This window comes from Halichoerus grypus, chromosome 6, assembly GCF_964656455.1.
Source record: "Halichoerus grypus chromosome 6, mHalGry1.hap1.1, whole genome shotgun sequence".
NCBI classification, from domain to species: domain Eukaryota; kingdom Metazoa; phylum Chordata; class Mammalia; order Carnivora; family Phocidae; genus Halichoerus; species Halichoerus grypus.
In genome coordinates this window covers 154990830-155009081 of record NC_135717.1, presented here as the reverse complement: position 1 = coordinate 155009081, position 18252 = coordinate 154990830, and the positions used below count along the sequence as shown (strand labels likewise).

General features: G+C 36.9%; 1 protein-coding gene across 1 annotated transcript in view; it reads right to left on the bottom strand.

The window, feature by feature from the left end:
• The window catches only part of CFAP54 (cilia and flagella associated protein 54), a 291059-nt gene that overhangs the window by 165898 nt on the left and 106909 nt on the right, over nt 1-18252 (bottom strand). The window contains exons 26-30 of the mRNA XM_078076438.1: nt 15158-15280; nt 6862-6990; nt 5047-5161; nt 2557-2646; nt 2051-2177 (exon numbers count right to left, since the gene is read on the bottom strand). Of these exons, the coding sequence (XP_077932564.1) occupies nt 2051-2177; nt 2557-2646; nt 5047-5161; nt 6862-6990; nt 15158-15280 (584 nt within the window). The remainder of the gene's footprint in view (nt 1-2050; nt 2178-2556; nt 2647-5046; nt 5162-6861; nt 6991-15157; nt 15281-18252) is intronic.

The following is an 18252-nucleotide window of genomic DNA, read 5'->3' as shown; positions in this document are numbered from 1 at the left end:
CTTTGAATTACTTATATTTCACTTTTTCTTATTATGCTGGAAACTCACCTAATTTATTAATATCTTCAGAGAACCAGTTCTAGCAGTTATCAATTATTTTTTTTTTAAGAGAGTGAGCACGAGCAGGGGTGGGGGTACAGAGGGAGAGGAAGAGACAGAATCTCAAGCAGCCTCCCCGCCCAGCATGGAACCATTCGGGGGCTCAATCTTACAACCCTGAGACCGTGACCTGATCTGAAATCAAGAGTCCGAAGCTTAACTGACTGAGCCACCCAGGTGGCACCTTCAATTAAATGATTTTAAAACCAAGTTATAATTGTTTAATTTCAACTTGTATTTTTATTTTCTTTTTTCTGCTTTCTTAGATCAATTTTATTTTTCTAATTGCTCGAGTTCAATAAAAATTCATTTGATTTTATTTTTCTTATTTAGTAATACAGGCTTCTAAAGCTAAGAATTTCTAATTGCTGTTTTGAGCAAATTTGATACTAGGGTTTCTCATCATCATTACTTTCAAAAGTCTCTATACTTTTGGTTAGATTTCTTTTTTGATCCAATAATTATATATATGGCAGTAATGTATTTTGTTATAAAATTTCAGCTTTATTATACTGTAAGAGAATGTGGTCTTTACAAATTTTAGTCTAGGTTATGTACTGAGCCCTATTTTGCAGCTTAAATACTACTTTTTAAAAAATTTAATGAGTGCTTTAAAGAGTGTTTAGTCTCAATTGGCTATATATATTAAATTAATCTTATTAATTATATATATTTTCTGTGTCCTTTTTATTTCTTTTTAAACTAGCATGTTAAACTCTCTCAATATTATTATATTTTGTCAAATCAGCCTTGTCTTTTCAGCAGTTATTTCCATATACATGGATTTTTGTTATGTAAAACATGAAAATTCATGAAATATCTTCATTGTGATTTATAAGCATTATTGGTAGAATCACCCACTTTGAATGTGAAAAGGTAGAATTGAAAATAAGTAACAAAGAGATTGTTCTTTAAATGTTACCAGGACAACTGATAAACTGGGGAACCTAAAGTTTAATTTAAATCCCCATACCAAAATAAATTCCATATGGATTAAAACATTAAATATAAATCATGAAACCATAAAAGTGGAAGAGAATACAGCTGCACATTTGCCTGTTGCAGAATACTTTCTTTGTGTAAAAATATGTTAAGCATACGAACATAAAAAGAAAATAGATATTACTATCAAGGTAGAAATCAAGGTGTTCCATCTGCTCCTCCTCTATATTCCCTGATTTAGAGAAGAGCATCCTAAAACATCTGCTCAGCCTAGAAAATTGAAATCATTACCTTTGTTTTGAACTCAGTCATACTGCTCAATCTCCAACCTTGAGTCTTTTGTTACACCACTGGGTTAATGCTTCTAAGCCACTCACTCTGCTTTCCTCTTTCAGAATATCTATTATTCTTACGTTGGACCTCCACAGTCAGCCCTCCAAATTTCACTGCACACCAAAAGTGTCTTCTGCTTCTCTCTGGTATTAAGAATGTGATTTACAGCTTCCAGACTTCTAATCTCAGCTACGGTCTTTTTAGTTTAATAGCACTTTCTGTCTAATTCTCTGAATACTATAACCTGTTTCATTTGATAAAAGCAATTTCTTCCTTTATCATTTGAGAATATGAAGTACATATAGTCCAAGCTTTTGTTCTAATAAATGAAGTGCCTGTTTTAGGAAGAATGTTTTTCTATATGTTTTTATGAGAATGTTTCTCTTTTGCTGCCATTTTTTAAATAGACCTCATGTGATTGATGTTTCTTTTTACTAAAATGAGAGATAGGTCTATGCCCAATGGTGAAAGAAAAGCCCAGTTGTTGGAAGAAAATGTTTGTTTGTTTGTTTGTTTACACACACAGACACAAATCCTCACTATCTCCTTGGTGGCTGTTTACCCCACCCTAGGTGTATACCCCATCCTCTCTTTCATCCACCTTATATATCTTAAAGTAACAATGTTACCTATCTTTTAAAATTGTAAATATTAATAAAATATATATTACAAATACCTTTTCAAGAAGTCATAAACAGGATTTGTTATCTCCACCATAAGATGAAATTTTTCATCATTCATACATTTTAGCATCACTTGCGTAAAGAATTCTAGGAATCTAGGTCTCTGCTTAAATTTCATAACTGTGAAAACAAAGAAGTGTAGCAGTAAATGTGGCAAGAACTCCTGTCTTTCTAAGATCAAATAATCCTTTATAGTCTATATTTATTTTTCCAAATATCTCAGTGTTGAAAAAGAGTCCATAAAAGTTAACTCTAAATATGACAAGTTAGGGATCATAAGGGACCAAAATCTTTCCAGATTTTAAATCACATTACTGGACAGTCAATATTCTGCATTATTCTGAATGGGCAAGAATGGTCCCAGGGTCCTGGGATCGAGCCCCACTTACCTTCTAGGTAAGAGCCTAGAACGGTGAAAGCTTTCAGACATGACAGAACCCACAGAATAAATGACCTTCAAAACTTGAGTGAACAGCAACCACACATTCAGGTCACCTACCTTCTTTTACAGCGCCTTTGACCGACCAGTTTAAAACAACAGGGTAAAGAAATATAGGGTCCTCTGCTCCTGACAGTTCAGCTGTAGCATCTAAGGTTTAAAAAATTAGTAAGTTGTAGGTTCCATGTAGCATGAATTACCAAAAATGAAAATTCTTTGGAAGGAACAAAACATAGGAAAATGCTCAAGTATTCATTCTAAATTATGTGCCTTCAAAATGTCAACTATATCATTATATTTTGGAGTTTAAAAAATTCAGTGATCTCAATTATTTTCCTTTCATTTTAACCCCTAAAAGCCAAGGAGTCCACCACCAAATAGGTGAAGAGTGTCCAGGGCATGAGTCTCTCATATTCAATAGCTGTCATCTATCAGCAAACCCCAGACTCCGAAACCTACCAATTATGTTAACTTGATCTTTACAAAATTACCTTTAAAAGACAGTAAAGTACAGAATAATGGACAGCCCAGCCCCTGGAGCCAGGCTGTCTGGGTTCAAATTCTAACACAGACGCTTTTTAGTTATGAGACCTTGGGAAGTTACTCAAAATCTCTGTGCCTCAGTTTATCTTTTTTTTTTTTAAATAAAGATTTTATTTATTTGACAGAGAGAGACACAGCGAGAGAGGGAACACAAGCAGGGGGAGTGGGGGAGGGAGAAGCAGGCTTCCTGCGAAGCAGGGAGCCCGATGCGGGGCTCGATTCCAGGACCCTGGGACCATGACCTGAGCCAAAGGCAAGACGCTCAATGACTGAGCCACCCAGGAGCCCCTCAGTTTCTTTATCTTTAAAATGAGGATAACAGTACCTTCCTCATATGGTTCTTATATAAGGGTTATATGTATATGTATAAAACACTTAACATAGTTCCTGGCACACAGAAAGCACAGTATAAAACTATTATTTTTATTACTGTTTTGTTATTAAATCTATTGTTTAGCTAGTAACATTACGTTGTTTTTCTTAGTAAAATGTTTTTATTGATAATATGAAAATAATTCACATTTCTAAAACACTTTACATTTTGGGGCACCTGGGTGGCTCAGTCAGTTAAACATCTGCCTTCAGCTCAGTCATGATCTCAGGGTCCTGGGATTGAGCCTGCTCAGTGGGGAGTCTGCTTTCTCCCTCTGCCTCCTTCCCTGGGCTCTCTCTCTCTCTCTCCCCCATGTGAATAAATAAAATCTTTAAAAACATAAATCAGGGTACCTGGGTGGCTCAATGGGTTGAGCATCGTCCTTTGGCTCAGGTCATAATCCCGGAGTCCTGGGATTGAGTCCCTCATCAGGCTCCCTGCTCAATGGGGAGCCTGGTTCTCTGCCCCTCCCCTGGCTCCTGTTCTCTCTCTCTCACTCTCTCTCTCTCAAATAAATAAAATCTTTAAAAAAATAAATCAATAAAAAATAAAACACTTTACATTTTAAAGAATGTTTAACAAGACAATCACACCTTTCCCAAAGCTAGGTTTACTGGTTATGTGACTAATAGAGCATTGGGTTCAATTCATAAATTCAACTTGAAACAGACCTGGACATACTGAGAGAGAGAGAGAGAGGGAGAGAGAGAGAGAGCTATCCAGGTTAGGGAATTCTGAACCCAGATATATCTGAGGCACACAATAAGAGAGGTGAAGTAGGGACACCAAATTCTATGAGTGGAGTCAGCTCCAAAAAGGCTGAGGGGCCAAAAGTGGAACCTCTGACTTGAGAAAAATTTAGAGAGAAAAGGTACTCTCTTGTTCTTCTAGAATATTTGAAGTACCTGCTTTTAAAAAGTGTGATAATATTTATCATCACCAGAAACTAAATCAATTTCTTAAGCAGATTTCCAAACTGCAAACTCCAAAATTCCAATCACTGTGTTAACATTGGTCCATTATGAAATTACCATTTGGCACAATGACCTAAAATTAAACTACTCTTTCACTTGAGTAGACCGCGGTTCAAATCACTTACGCATTAACACCCTCCACGCTATCCTTTTATTTCTCAGTTACATTTTTGCCTTTAGAGTAGTGATTCTCAATTTTGTGTCCTCCTCTCTAATATATGTGGCAACATTTGCCTTCCAGGTGATTGTCGCAGCTGGCAGGATGGTGTGCCATGTATCTATAGGTAGAGGCCAGGGATGCTGCTCAACATCCTATGGTACCCCACAGCAAAGAATTAGCTGGCCCAAATTGGCCATAGTGCCGAGGATGAGAAACCCTGCTTTAGAATCAGAAGATTTAGGCTCAAAAACAAGCCAGCTATGTAATCCTAAATAAATCACTTAATCTTTATGAACCAGATGAGGTGGGGGGGGGATGGGGGCAGTGGTTAATAATCCGTTATTAACAGAGTATTGTTAGGATTACTGGCATAATGTAAAAGCACCTTAAAGGATTTACCAAATGTTAATCTCATCTTAATCCTTTTAACAAAATATTTTCTGATTTTAAAAAGCATAACACTAAACAGAAGTCTCTAGAAAGGAAAAAAAAATGACTACATTGCTTTGTCAGTTTGAGTAGGTGTGTCTCCAACAAGGCCAGCTGTTCATTCATTTTTTCAGGTAATAATATCTGCTGTGGCTTCTTCAGCTTGGAAGACTTCTTAGAAGAACCCTAAAAACATTGGTTAAGTGTAAGAATGTACCTCAACATGTTTCAACAACTGTCACTTTCAAGTAATAATCTTTAAATTATTATTTCATACTTTGATGCTTGGTAGACAAAACTATGATCTACATGGCCAAGTGATATAAATTAATAATAGTAATAGTCATTTCATTCTAACTAAATGATAAACATCATACTCAGTGTTTTATATAAGTTGGCCAAAATATTTCTTCTCTTCCCTTCTCCCTTCCTTCCAGTAACTTCCACCCCCCCTAACTAGCACCACCCCCTTCACCTAATACATACACTCTTCTGAAAGCAGATGAGGGTCGAACTCTAAAAAATCCTCAAAAGAAAATTCCCAGCCTGCCCTCAGCAATGTATTCCTTTTTCATTTTTCTTTTTTCCTTTCTTTTTCCCTGAGGAGCTTCTTTACCACTAAGCTAATTGCCTCTGCTGCTTTGCCTTTCAGTGAAACATAACAAGATCGGCAATTAGTGGATTAAGCATAGACAGGTCTGTGCTCAGGCTCCCCACCATGTTTTCAACAGTCTGAGCCTGAGAACTGAATGTGTTAATGTCTCCTGTTCTCCAAAAAAACAAAAAAACGAAAAACAAAAAAAACCCTCCCAAGCCCCTATAGGCTTAAAGGGACCTTGAGTGGCTATAAGGAGTTCTGACTCCTATAAATTCGGTATTAGCTTCTCAGTCCCTATAGTCTTAGAAAGAAGTAGCATGACCTTCTGCTGGGCTTGAGGCTCCATGGAAAGAGGCAAGGAGTCCTGTCCTACAATGATGTAAAGGAACAGGGTTGTGAGTCAAGGCCTGGGTGACATAAACGGCCCAGCTGATGGACTCTGAGAGTGAACACACTTGGTGAAAAAGCCCTCAAATTGCATCCAGCTTAATCAAAACTCTCTCTAGACAAAATAACCCCCACCCCCCAAAAAGGATTATGGCTAAAAAAAAAAAAAATGCATCCAGTAAAACAGTGGTGATTTTTGAAGCTTTTTGCAGCAAGCAAACACTTAACATATAATTCAGCATATAAAAGAGACAGAAATGGGGCTATCCCAACGGAAACAGAGTCCAGGAGTGATAGTCTCTACCCCCACCCCAGTCAGTGAAGGGGCTTCAAGTGATTCCTAGTGCTCCTCAGAAACCCAATAAACAAGGCAGCATTTTATAATTTGATCCACAAAAACACATAACCACGTGGTCTCAAGAAAAGGCAATAAAACAGGTTCTATAAGACCCATGCTTGGGAGGCAGATATTAAAAAGCAGTCTCAGACATTAGCAGTCTCATAAAGAAGACAATTTAGGTGTCACAGTGAGTTTAGGAAAAATCTACTGTGAACAAAGTAAAAAGCTCTGACATGTATTTACTACATTTTATAACCCGCCCAGAATAATAAAATCTTCAATTTGGTAGAGACTTTAGAGGGCTTTGAGTTCCAAGTTCAGCTGGGCGTAGGAAGCTATCAATGCCTGACTAATGATCAGTACTGGTGAGAGGGGGGCTCCTCAGTATTCTAGCAGGAATTCCTTTAAATAAGGAAGGTCTTCACTATATATTACTTTTTGTTTATATAAATATGACAAATTTAAAACTGATCAATAGTCTAACACATTTGCTAATACTATATGACCCTACAAAGACTCAAATAAGTATATGTTTTAAGATGAGAAGCAAAAATCAATTACCTCCTCTTGCATTTCTTCTTGGTCAGACACACCAAAAAGAGATTTGCAAACTGATGTGATGTCCAACATCTTTTTTCCATAATTTATAATCATTACTGCCAGGTCATATTCTTTCCATGAACGCAGAATCTAATCAAAAATATTTATTAATTACCCCTGTTGGAAACATTTGTCTATTTTCAAGTGTCATCGACCATCTTTCATATATTCACAAGTCCCATTAATATTTTGAGTCTAAGAATTCCCCTGATTTTGTTAAAGAAATTGGAAATTTACCTCCAGATCCTATTTCCCCACAATTAAAACTGCATGATTCCACTGCTTTAAATAAAGGACAAATAACAAGATTATCTGATCAATTATGAATTCCCCATATTTCTGGGACATATAGCCATACATGTTTTGGTGTAGGAAGTTAACAATTAAGAAAATATTTCCACTTAGAAGATCCATTTTAAAACAAAATCATTCTAAAAAGGCCATATAACTACCACCTCCTGTCTTGAGTTGCTTTCTATGTGAAATGCTACATTACTGACATCATAATGTCTTTAGTTGGGGGGGGGTTATATCAGTAAATGATTTAAAAGATATTCTGGCAGTGGACTAGACCAGAGATGAGCTGTTTTGGGCAGATTCTCTGTGAACCCTAGGGGAAACAGACACTGCAACCATAAAAAGGGGAGCCCCTCTCATCCACAATTCGTTACTAATCACTATTCTTCGGCCTTCTCTTGCCAGGCCCTTGCCTACCTCTCTAGAGTACACCACTCATTTCCTTGTACTTCAAACTTACAAAATACTGAGCCGAATATAAATTCTGACACTCGCCATGGTTTCAGGACTTCATGCCTTCGTACAGCTGAGGCATTTCTCAGAACAACTTGCCCCCCTTATTTATGTAGCTTTACCTGGTCATGAAAACCTGGGCTCCAGCATCGACAGGAAAAGTTTCCCAGGCCAGCAATCTAATTTGCATATACCCTGCTGTAGTGAAGCATCATATGAAGGGGACGCATTCATGGTGAACCACATAGGGTAATTCTTTAAGAGTCTAAATAAGCTTGTAGGGATTTGTTAGATGTAGCTGTGTTCTGTCGAGCTGAATAACTTAGTATTTAAGATAAGTAACAACTGTTACTTCCCATGCAGGGAAAGGATATATACGTGACTAGTTGCATAAATCTGGTAATACCTACCTGATCCAAAGTGCTGAGAACTGGAAATATTTCTGTGGAACCAGGCAATAGCATTAAACTAAGCTGACTGTGGAAAAGAATGTAGGTAGGAAAATGGTGAAATAAAGTTTAAAAAGGTAGATGGGATTAGGTCAAACAGGGCCTTGAATGCCAGGCAAAACAGCCCAGTCTCATTATAAAATTGATATGAGAGAGAGTATGTTTTATTAGAAAGCCGAAATGAGCAAATACTTCCTCTCCTTTCAACTTTGCTTTCTGACATACTTGGGCCCAAGGCTTGGAGAGAAGTAGAGAGAACTGTGCAATCTTTTCCCCTCGTTTTAATATGCCAGTAGTAAATGATAAAGAATTTCTCCAATCAGCAGAAAAATAGAGAACCAATTCTACTCAACACACCAAATGGTGAACAAAAACAAAAAGACCATGCCAAATGTTTAGCATAATAATTTTTAAACAATGCTAAAATAATGAAACATTTAAGATGACGTGTCTTAGAAGTGGCACTTTGTTTGGAATTCTGACAACTTTTAGAAAAAATACTGCTGCTTAAAGAAGAAAGATTGAGCCATCTGAAAAGATTACCAATGTTTTAAACAGAACACAGAAAAGAAACAGAGCCATTAGACTAATTGGGCTTTCCATGTCGTAACAGAAAATCCATACAAAAATGTGGTTATAAAAAATGAACAACTAAAATCTGGGACTCAAGGTGAGGCCAGGGCTCTGGGGCTATTGGTCAGGCTGGAGGAAGCTTCTGAAAGGGCGTAACAGTTTGGGACAGAACCAGCCTTAATATCAAAATCCTGACATCAATATCCGTTTTACTTTTTACAAATGTCCAGAAACATTCAGGGTCATTTCTACAATAATATCACTTGGATCTCAATATGATTCTTCAAGTTGGGGGGTGGGTGGGTAGTGGAGTTGTGGATGGCATGTAAAGCAATGCAGGGCCAGCCCCAAGCTGCTGTGTGCTCTGGGAGAAAAATCACACAAAGCTGAGAGAGGAGACATGTAAATTCAAGGACTTCAACATGCACTAGGCCCCAAATGCTGGTCTTTTGTTCCAGGTCAGGAGTCTCTCCCATCTTCCACAGGGTCTGTTGTGAAACCTCCCGTTCTTCTCAATCTCTGAAACCCATTGTTACTCCCCACCTCCTCTCTCTCTCTCTCTCTCAGCAAATGACCTTGCTTCCTTTACACAGAAGAAATGTAGGGAAACTAGCTTATCTCCTACCTACACACTCACCTGTAACTATAACCATCCTACCTTCCTGTTAGAAGAGAGAGGTCAATCTCCTGTCCAGACTAATCCCTCCCACATGTACTAGGATCTCATCACCTCCTGCCTTCCCAGGGATCTCGCTCCTATATCCACATCCTTTCCCTCTCCTGGTTCCTTCCCATTAATGGTCAAATGTGGAGTACCTGGATAAACAGAATTGGCTTTTTGGTTGGTTGGTTGGTTGGTTGGTTGATTTTTAGCAGGAGAAGTTGCTATTGGCAAGCTGCAAGCAACAAGCTGCCTTGGAATAGAGTTTCTCTGTTATGGAAGAAATACTGCAGTAGCTGCTGTCAGTTATTTAAATGTAAAGTGAATAGTTGTCCAGTACCCTGGAAAGAAAGTGTAACCTGGCCTTCTCTTACTTGAAAAAGACACCCCTCTCCTGGAAATACTTACTGATGGACGAGTTTGGGGAGAAAAGGCCTTTGTGGTCCAAAATGGCTTTGGACTAATCAACTGTCCAATTCTTCCTCGTGACTAATGGAAGCAGAACTGGCCCCCTGGATTAAGTGCACCCTTGAGATTCTTAAATAATTCTCTTCCCTTCTCACTCTCCACACTGTCCCCAGATGATATCATCTATTTCTATTATTCAGTTGGGTCCATATATTAATGATGGCTTTGTCTTTATACGTATTTGTCCTCTCTTGAACTCCAAGGCTATAGGTCCAATTATATAATATTTACTCTTTGGATATCCTATTAGCCCCCAAACCCAATAGATTCAAAATTTATTATCTTTTCTCCCTTTCTTACGCCAAATTACTCCTTATCCAGAGTTCAACAAATAGCATTGTATTCACCCAACTGCTGAGGCCAGACAGGTGGATTGCTGTTGACTCTTCCCTCTCTCTCCTTTATCTTCACATACTTAGCAGGTTTACAGGTTCTCAATTCTATCTCATAAATAACTCTTGAATCCTTTCAATTCTATGTCCCTTTCAACTCTATGTCCCACTTTTCCACAGTACAGTAGCCCCCCTTTTCCATGGGGGATATGTTCCAAGACCCCAGTGGATGCCTGAAACTGCAGATAGTACCAATACTGATATACACTGTTTTTGTCTACACATGTGTGCCCATAATAAAGTTTAATTTATCAGCCAGGTGCAGTAAGAGGCTAAGAACAATAACTAATAATAAAATAGAACAATTATAACCATATACTGTAATAAAAACTATGTGAACAGGGTCTCTCTCAAAATATCTTGTACTGTACACGCTTCTCCTTGTGATGATGTGAGATGGTAAAATGCCTACGTGATGAGAAGAAGTGAGGGGGATGACACAGGTGTTGTGACGTGGCATTAGTCTACTACTAACCTTCTGACAACTCACTAGATGGAGGACCATCTGCTTCCCAAATGCAATTGACCCGCAGGTAACTGAAACCTCGGGGAAGCAGAACTGCAGATAAGGGGGGACTGCCATAGTTCGGTTTATCAACTCTCACCTTCTAACTCATTCCCTGCCTCAGGTCTTATCCCACTCTGTTAGCTGTTGTGCCCCAGAATAATTTCTTTTTGCTAACATGCAAATTTCACTATGTCATTTCCAGGTTTAAAACCCTTGAATGGCTCCTCCCTGACCTCATGAGATGACCACTCATCATCTGGTACCTGTTCACTACTCCACTTTTTAAGGTGATTGAAACATATCTTTTGTAATTAAAAATAAATCTGATTCTTCTTTTCCTTAACTGTAAGATTATTTCATATTTTCTCATTGATTGCTTCCTGAGGTAATGTTAATAATCTTGTTATCTGTCAAATATTTTTTAAGATTTGCCTGTAAGCCTGTTAATATAGTGTCTTGTCATAAAAAAATTTTTTTTACTTATCATGTAATCTGTTTATCTATCTTTTTCTGTGTACCTTTTGAATTTTATGCCCTATTGAGAGAGGTCTCCTCTGACTTCAAAGCCATACAAATATCCATTTGTCTTTATTTTGTTTATGGTAAGAGGCTCTGGCTTCATTTATTTTCAGATGAATAGTCAGTGATACCAGCACCTTTTATTAAATAAAGTATTTTAATAGATTTTCCCAATAACTCCAAATGCCACTTTTGTCATATATTAAGTTCTTCTGTAGACCTGGGGCTGGCTGGCTATTCCTGGACTCTTCTATTCCTCTAAACTATTTGCCTATTACTTAACACCATTTTTTATTGAAGTGGCCTTATAATAGATTTTAGTATCTATTGAGAACTTGTAAATTATTCTAATCAGTTTCAGAGAAACCCCATTGGGATTCTGACTAGAACTGTATTACATTTAAATACTATTTTTGGAAGGATTTCTATTTCTATGACAGTAAGTCTACCTATTCAGGAACTTGGGATGGTCTGCCATATGTTCAGATCTTATTTTGTGACCTTCAATAAGATTTCAGTTCTTTTATTCGGGTCTTTTAACACTTTGTTAGGCTTAAAATGTTGTGCATTTTTTTTCTCCAAGTTTTTATTTAAATTCCAGTTAGTTAATATACAGTGTAATATTAGTTTCAAGGGTAGAATTTAGTGATTTACCACTTACATACAACACCCGGTGCTCATCTCTAGATCTCTAGTGCCTTCCTTTTTTTTTTTTTTTTTTATTATAATAGTTCCTTCCTTAATGCCTCTCACCTATTTCATCCACCCCCTGCCCATCTCCCCTCCAGCAAACTTTCAGTTTGCCTCCCTCTCTTTTTTTTTCTTCCTTTCCCTATGTTCATCTGTTTTGTTTCTTAAATTCCATATATGACTGAAATCATATGGTATTTGTCTTAAAATACTGTATATTATTAGTAGTATATTTTCCTCTCTCCATTTCTCATGGGCTACTGCTACTATTAAAAAAAAAATCAGTTTGTAAGCATCTCACAATCACTTTATAAATTCTTTTAATTCTAGTAATTCTTTTTACTAGATTCTCATGAGTTTTTGAGAACTGTACAATTACAAATGAATTATACTTTAATATTGTAAAATTATTTCATATCCTTATCTATTACATAAGACAGAATCTCTACAAACAATGAATCACACTATTAAGAGTCAGATCCTATACCTGATTTTTAAGGAAACGGTTTCAGAAAATTGCCATTTAGTGTATTTGCTGTAAAATTTTGGTAAATGTCTTTATCATTGTTCAATAGACTCCCTCCATTCCTAACTTACATACAATTTTTTTTAGGAAAGTTTGCTAAGTGTTATCAAATGCCTCTGTAGCATTTTTCACTTAATCTAATTGTGATTTTTCTTTTTTAATTTGCTGTTGTAAAAAATTAGAGTTTTGTTTCAATTCAGACTTGATCTTTAATATTTAATAATGACACTGTCCTTAGACAGACAGTGACCAGATGACTTCCAGGAATAGAGAAGGGTGATAAGACAAAACAGACTTGAAGAAAATCATACAATGCCTCTCTTTGTCCTGAGTCATGTTTGGGGCCCTGACTTCTGCCTTTTCAGATATAAAAATGGCTACTCCTCCCTTATTTGTGTTTGTATTTTCCCAGTACCTCTGTCTATCCATTTATTTTCAACCAGTGTTTGTCACATTGTTTTGCAAAGTGTTTCTTGCATTTGAATCTGACTTTTTAGTTCATCTGGCCATCTCTGTCTTCTGAGTTCATTTACACTTAGTGAAGTAATTAATATTCTTAATTGTATTCCTTCTATCTTAAATACTATCTCTTCTTCCTTCTTAGTTTTGCTGAATTAGCCATTTTTCCTCCCTGTTATTCCTCTCTTCATTTTTTCCTGTCAATTTAGAAGTCCTACTGTGCTTTAAAGTTTTACACATGGCTACATATTCCTGATTCATTTTTAAATAAAATAGTAATTTTATATTATATGTACTTTTTATACTATATGTATTTTTTTAAAACACACAACCATGCACCAAGCATCTCTACCTGGTCTCCCCTCCCTTGACCCCAAACAAGATAAAAGTTTTAGTTCTAGGTTATTAATAAGTTTTTTCTTTCAAAGATAACTCTTCTATTTCAAGAATTCCTACTTATCATTTATATTACAAAACCCACATCACATCATTATTACCTATTTAATTTTAATAATGCGTATATTGCAAGATTCGTTGCTCCCATTATTCCTCTCCTTTTTGTCTTTCCCTACCTTGGGATTTATCTCCTGAACCAATTGTCATTTGATAGAGTATTTCCTCAAGTGTTTTCCTCAGATAAGTACATGGGCAGAATACTTTTGAGATGCTGCAGCCCTGAAAATGTTTATTTTGCCCCGACAAAGGAATGATATCTTTCCTGGTTATTAGTTTTTGGACCCCGTCTTATCCCCTCAGGATTCTACAAATGTTGCTCCAGTATTTTATCTTCTACTGTTGTTGATAAAAAGTTTGAAGCTAATGGATTCTCTTTCCATTGCAAATAACCTGTTCTTTGGTCTCAAAACTTTGAGATTTTAATTTATCCTTGGACTCCAAGAATCTCACCATCAAGTGTCAAGACATGAGTTTTTTTTTTTTATGTTATGTTAATCACCATACATTACATCATTAGTTTTTGATGTAGTATTCCATGATTCATTGTTTGCATATAACACCCAGTGCTCCATGCAGAACGTGCCCTCTTTAATACCCATCACCAGGCTAACCCATCCCCCCACCCCCTCCCCTCTAGAACCCTCAGTTTGTTTCTGAGTCCATAGTCTCTCATGGTTCAAGACGTAAGTTCTTAAATTAATCCGCCCTAGGACTTAGGGAGACTATTCTCCATTTTTTTCTTTTTAATTTCCTGCCTCCAGAACTTTTATTTCATGTTAGGACTTTTGGATCTGCTTCTGAATTTACCTCTAGGTAATTCCATTCTATGCTGTCAGGTATTTCTTGAGCTTCCAGATTTGACTCAAGAAATACCATTAACTACAATCTTCATCTGTTTAATTTTTTTAATCAAAAATCAAATATTTTTTGTTTAGTTACATGAGATCTTCTGTTGTTTTGTTTTGATCATTTAATTGCATCACACCACCTTGAAAGTTTTCTTTCTTCTTTTTTTTTTCAAGTCACCTCTGGTCTTTTCCAACATAGTGAGAGTAAAAACACAATCATTCTGGTGTTTGGCCTACCCCTTGGGGTTCTGAGTCCTCTTAAGTAAGTTATTATTTTTCTCTTCCTGCTAATGGCTACCCTCCCTCCATATTTGCACAGACTAGGTCAAAGATGTGTCTCCAGCAGTGGTAAACCAGTGAGCAACGAAAAGAATATGATTTTCTGCTCCTGAGGTCAGGCCATAAACAGCCAGCAAATCATGACTTTTTTGCTAAGATAGAAGGTAAAGGCCTCTCTGTTTCCAGACCTTCACTGAAGCAAACTTAAGTCCCAATTAAAGCGATGGATCAAATCAGCCCACCCATGCAGTATTCTTCCAGATCCCTACCAAATCACAAAGGTCCTGTGAGGACCATACAAAACAGGCAGGCAAATATGGCCCCTCTTTGAGGAAATTCACCGGGTTCAGTCAACTAAAGCCTTTGAAGAAACACACAGTGCTGGTCTTTGAGCCAAGCAATGAGAATAAATAAGCTTACCTCTCGGCCTCTGGTCTCTTGGTTCTTTCTTGTTTCCAAGGTGAATGAGGTCCCATAAAATGTACTCTTTCCCAATCCTTCCCCTGGCCTAAGATACACCCTCCAGGCTCTACCAACTGACCCATGCAGGCAACTCTTGACCTAAAATGCTTTGTGGGTACTATTTTTAAAAGTATTCTATGTAATAAAAGTAACTTAACTTTCTAAATCATCGCTATTCCTAAATTTTATGACACTAGACAAAGAATGAGATAAATACCTTTGTTATGTAGAAGATACAACAGGCTATCATGTGCTGTACACTTTCAAAACTTGCAATATGTTTCTTTGAGTGGATGATATTTGGTAATCCTTGCAAAGCCACTACACACTTTATCAAGATCTAAAAAATAGAAGCACAATAGTTTCTGTTGAAAAATATCAGGCTCACTCATTAGGAAATGTTCTATTCAAATCATGCAAGTTTTAAACCATCAAATTTTATTATTATCAATAATTGTCAATAAATTGCTTATCATGTATAAAAGAATGCACTCTGAGATAAAATTAATATATTCAATTTCAGATGAGTTTCAAGTAACTTGAAAACTAGTGTAGAAGATAAAATAAGTATACAAAGATTACAAAACAGCACATTTTGACAAGTGTCATAAAAAATATAGGCAGAATATTACATATACAAGACACTAAAGGCACATCCAGGCTTAGTAGGACCTTAAAAAACCACTTAGAGAAGGATGTACCATATTATATATACAGTGATACCAGGTACTTGAAAAAATAGTTTCCTTTAAAATTAAAACCAAGCATTCATATCCCATATCCCATAAATATTGGTGTTTACTTCCTAGTCCCCTTGCCTCATATTATGAGATCCTGAATTTGATCAAGAGATAGATAATTGGGGTGCCTGGGTGGCTCAGTCGTTAAGCGTCTGCCTTCGGCTCAGGTTGTGGTCCCAGGGTCCTGGGATGGAGCCCCACATTGGGCTCCCTGCTCCGCGGGAAGCCTGCTTCTCCCTCTCCCACTCCCCCTGCTTGTGTTCCCTCTCTCGCTGTGTCTCTCTCTGTCAAATAAATAAAATCTTAAAAAAAAAGAGAGAGATAGATAATTAAGTTTACCTTTCAATACTTTGCACTGTTCTGAGCAACATTACTGTCAGAAAAGTAGGGCTGAGATTGCTTCAATCTATTAATCATCCAGATCATCAAAAGACAAATTAACATATGGATGTTGGTCTTTTGTGGGCACCTTAATTGCTTCAAGCCATCATTCTAACATTATTACTATTGTTACTGTACACTTACGAGTATTTGTAATGCTTCTTTAATTCCTCCCCATCACCACACACCCCCACCCCACTACACCATATCCCCAAATCATGTTAGCAACCCAGTAGTTTTGTAGTTTTCTCCAGGCTCATATAATCATATATATACATATAAATACATAAACATACATAGAGGGGGAGTTAATGTTATGTCACAAAATGGAATTCATAAACACTTGTTTGAACTGTGCATTTCTCCTTCAACCATGTCTTGTGAAAAATCCCTCCAAGTCTACAGGTGTAGTTCATTATTTCCAATGGCTGCATAATATGATTTAATGTCGAACAACCATCATTTATTCAGCCATTTCCAGAATCTCCATGTTGCACACACTTTTACGGCTGACGTTTTACAATCTGGCATATATACTGGCCATCCTCCTGCTACTGCACTTTCTCTTTGTCTCCAGCTTTTTTTTTTTGCCACAACGAAAGGGCCATAAGAAACACCCTTGTACATGCTCAGTTGCCCATATGAGTGGCAACTTCAGCACCAGATTTGAGATGATACCTAGTGAGGATGAAGCACCATCTTCCAGGGCAAAGTAAACACTCTAAATCAATGACATTTATGTGGCGTTGTGTGCCCAGCAGGTAGAACACGTGAATCTGGGAACCAAGGGGTGGAACTAGGTATCTGACTAACTGGTAATTTTATTCTATGGGATAAATTGCTAATAGAGAGATTGCTGTGTCAGGTATATTTGTTTTTAATTTTAATTAAAATTAGATTTAGTTTAATTAAAATTAAGATTGCTTTACCAAAATCCAAAGCCTACAACAATTCACATGTTCCCCATCAATGAATGAGAATGCCTTTGCCCCACATCATCACCAGCAAGAGGAGTTACAGATCTTTTCAATTCTGTCAGCAATATTACATTGTTCATTTAATGTGCATTTCTAAGGACATTCAGAGTTTGAGCATGTTTTCATGGTTCTTGGCCACTTGGATTTGCTCTCCTGTAAACTGCCTATTCATATCCTGTGGCCATTTTTTTATTAAGTTATTGTCAATTTGTAAGACGTTTTGTTATATATATTTATCCTTGTCCGTAATATATATAAAAATCCTTGTTAGATATTTGTCCTAAACCCACAAATTTTATACTATCTTTGTTATGGTCCCTGTTGTCACACATAGGCTGCCATAAATATAGTCAATATTTCTTATTTTTCTTGTTATTTCTAAGAGTTCTGTCTTACTTAAAAAGGATTCCCACAACCCTGGATTGCACATGTAATCTGTAATTTTCCCCCTAACTTTTTAGTACATCTGGACTTTTTATATATGTACAATATAGGTGTCAAACTCTATTTTCTTTCAGATGAATATCCAGGGGTTTCACCATCATTTACTAAAAATATCCAGTCTCTCCACTGAATTGGAATGCCAGTTCTGTCATATATTAAATTCTCATCCATACTGAGGCCTATTTCTAGAATCTCCTCTGTGTTCCATTCACTTTTCCTATTCCAAACAATACAATTTAATTAGAAACTTCTTTCTCAAGGCTTTTCCTCATAGCTATAACCCATTCTCTGAGCTGTAGCTAAAGGCACCCTAAGTCAGTGGGATGCTAGAGGATGACAGTGGATTATCCTGAACTTGACCGACTGAGTACCAGTTGCAGCTGCTGGTCCCAATGTGGTATCCTTGCAAGAGGACATTAAAAGCTATGCATTGCTATGGCTAATGTTCTCTTTTCTGTCCTACTAGGAAGAAGTACCAGAAGAAGTTCCCATTCATACTGGGAAGACAAAAGTATATACTTAGCATCTTGCCCGAGGGCCATGAAAATTCTCCCAGCCTCTGACATATTTTATGAAAGGACCTGAACTCTCTGGGCATGTCTCAAAACAAAACACTGGGCAATTACATCAATAACATGTTAATCGAAACTAAAGAGCAAGAAATGGCAAGTACATTAAAGACCTTGGTAAAATACATACCCTCCAGAGGATAAAAATAAACCCTGTGAAGATTCAGGAGGCTGCCACATTAATGAACTATCTGGGGTCTG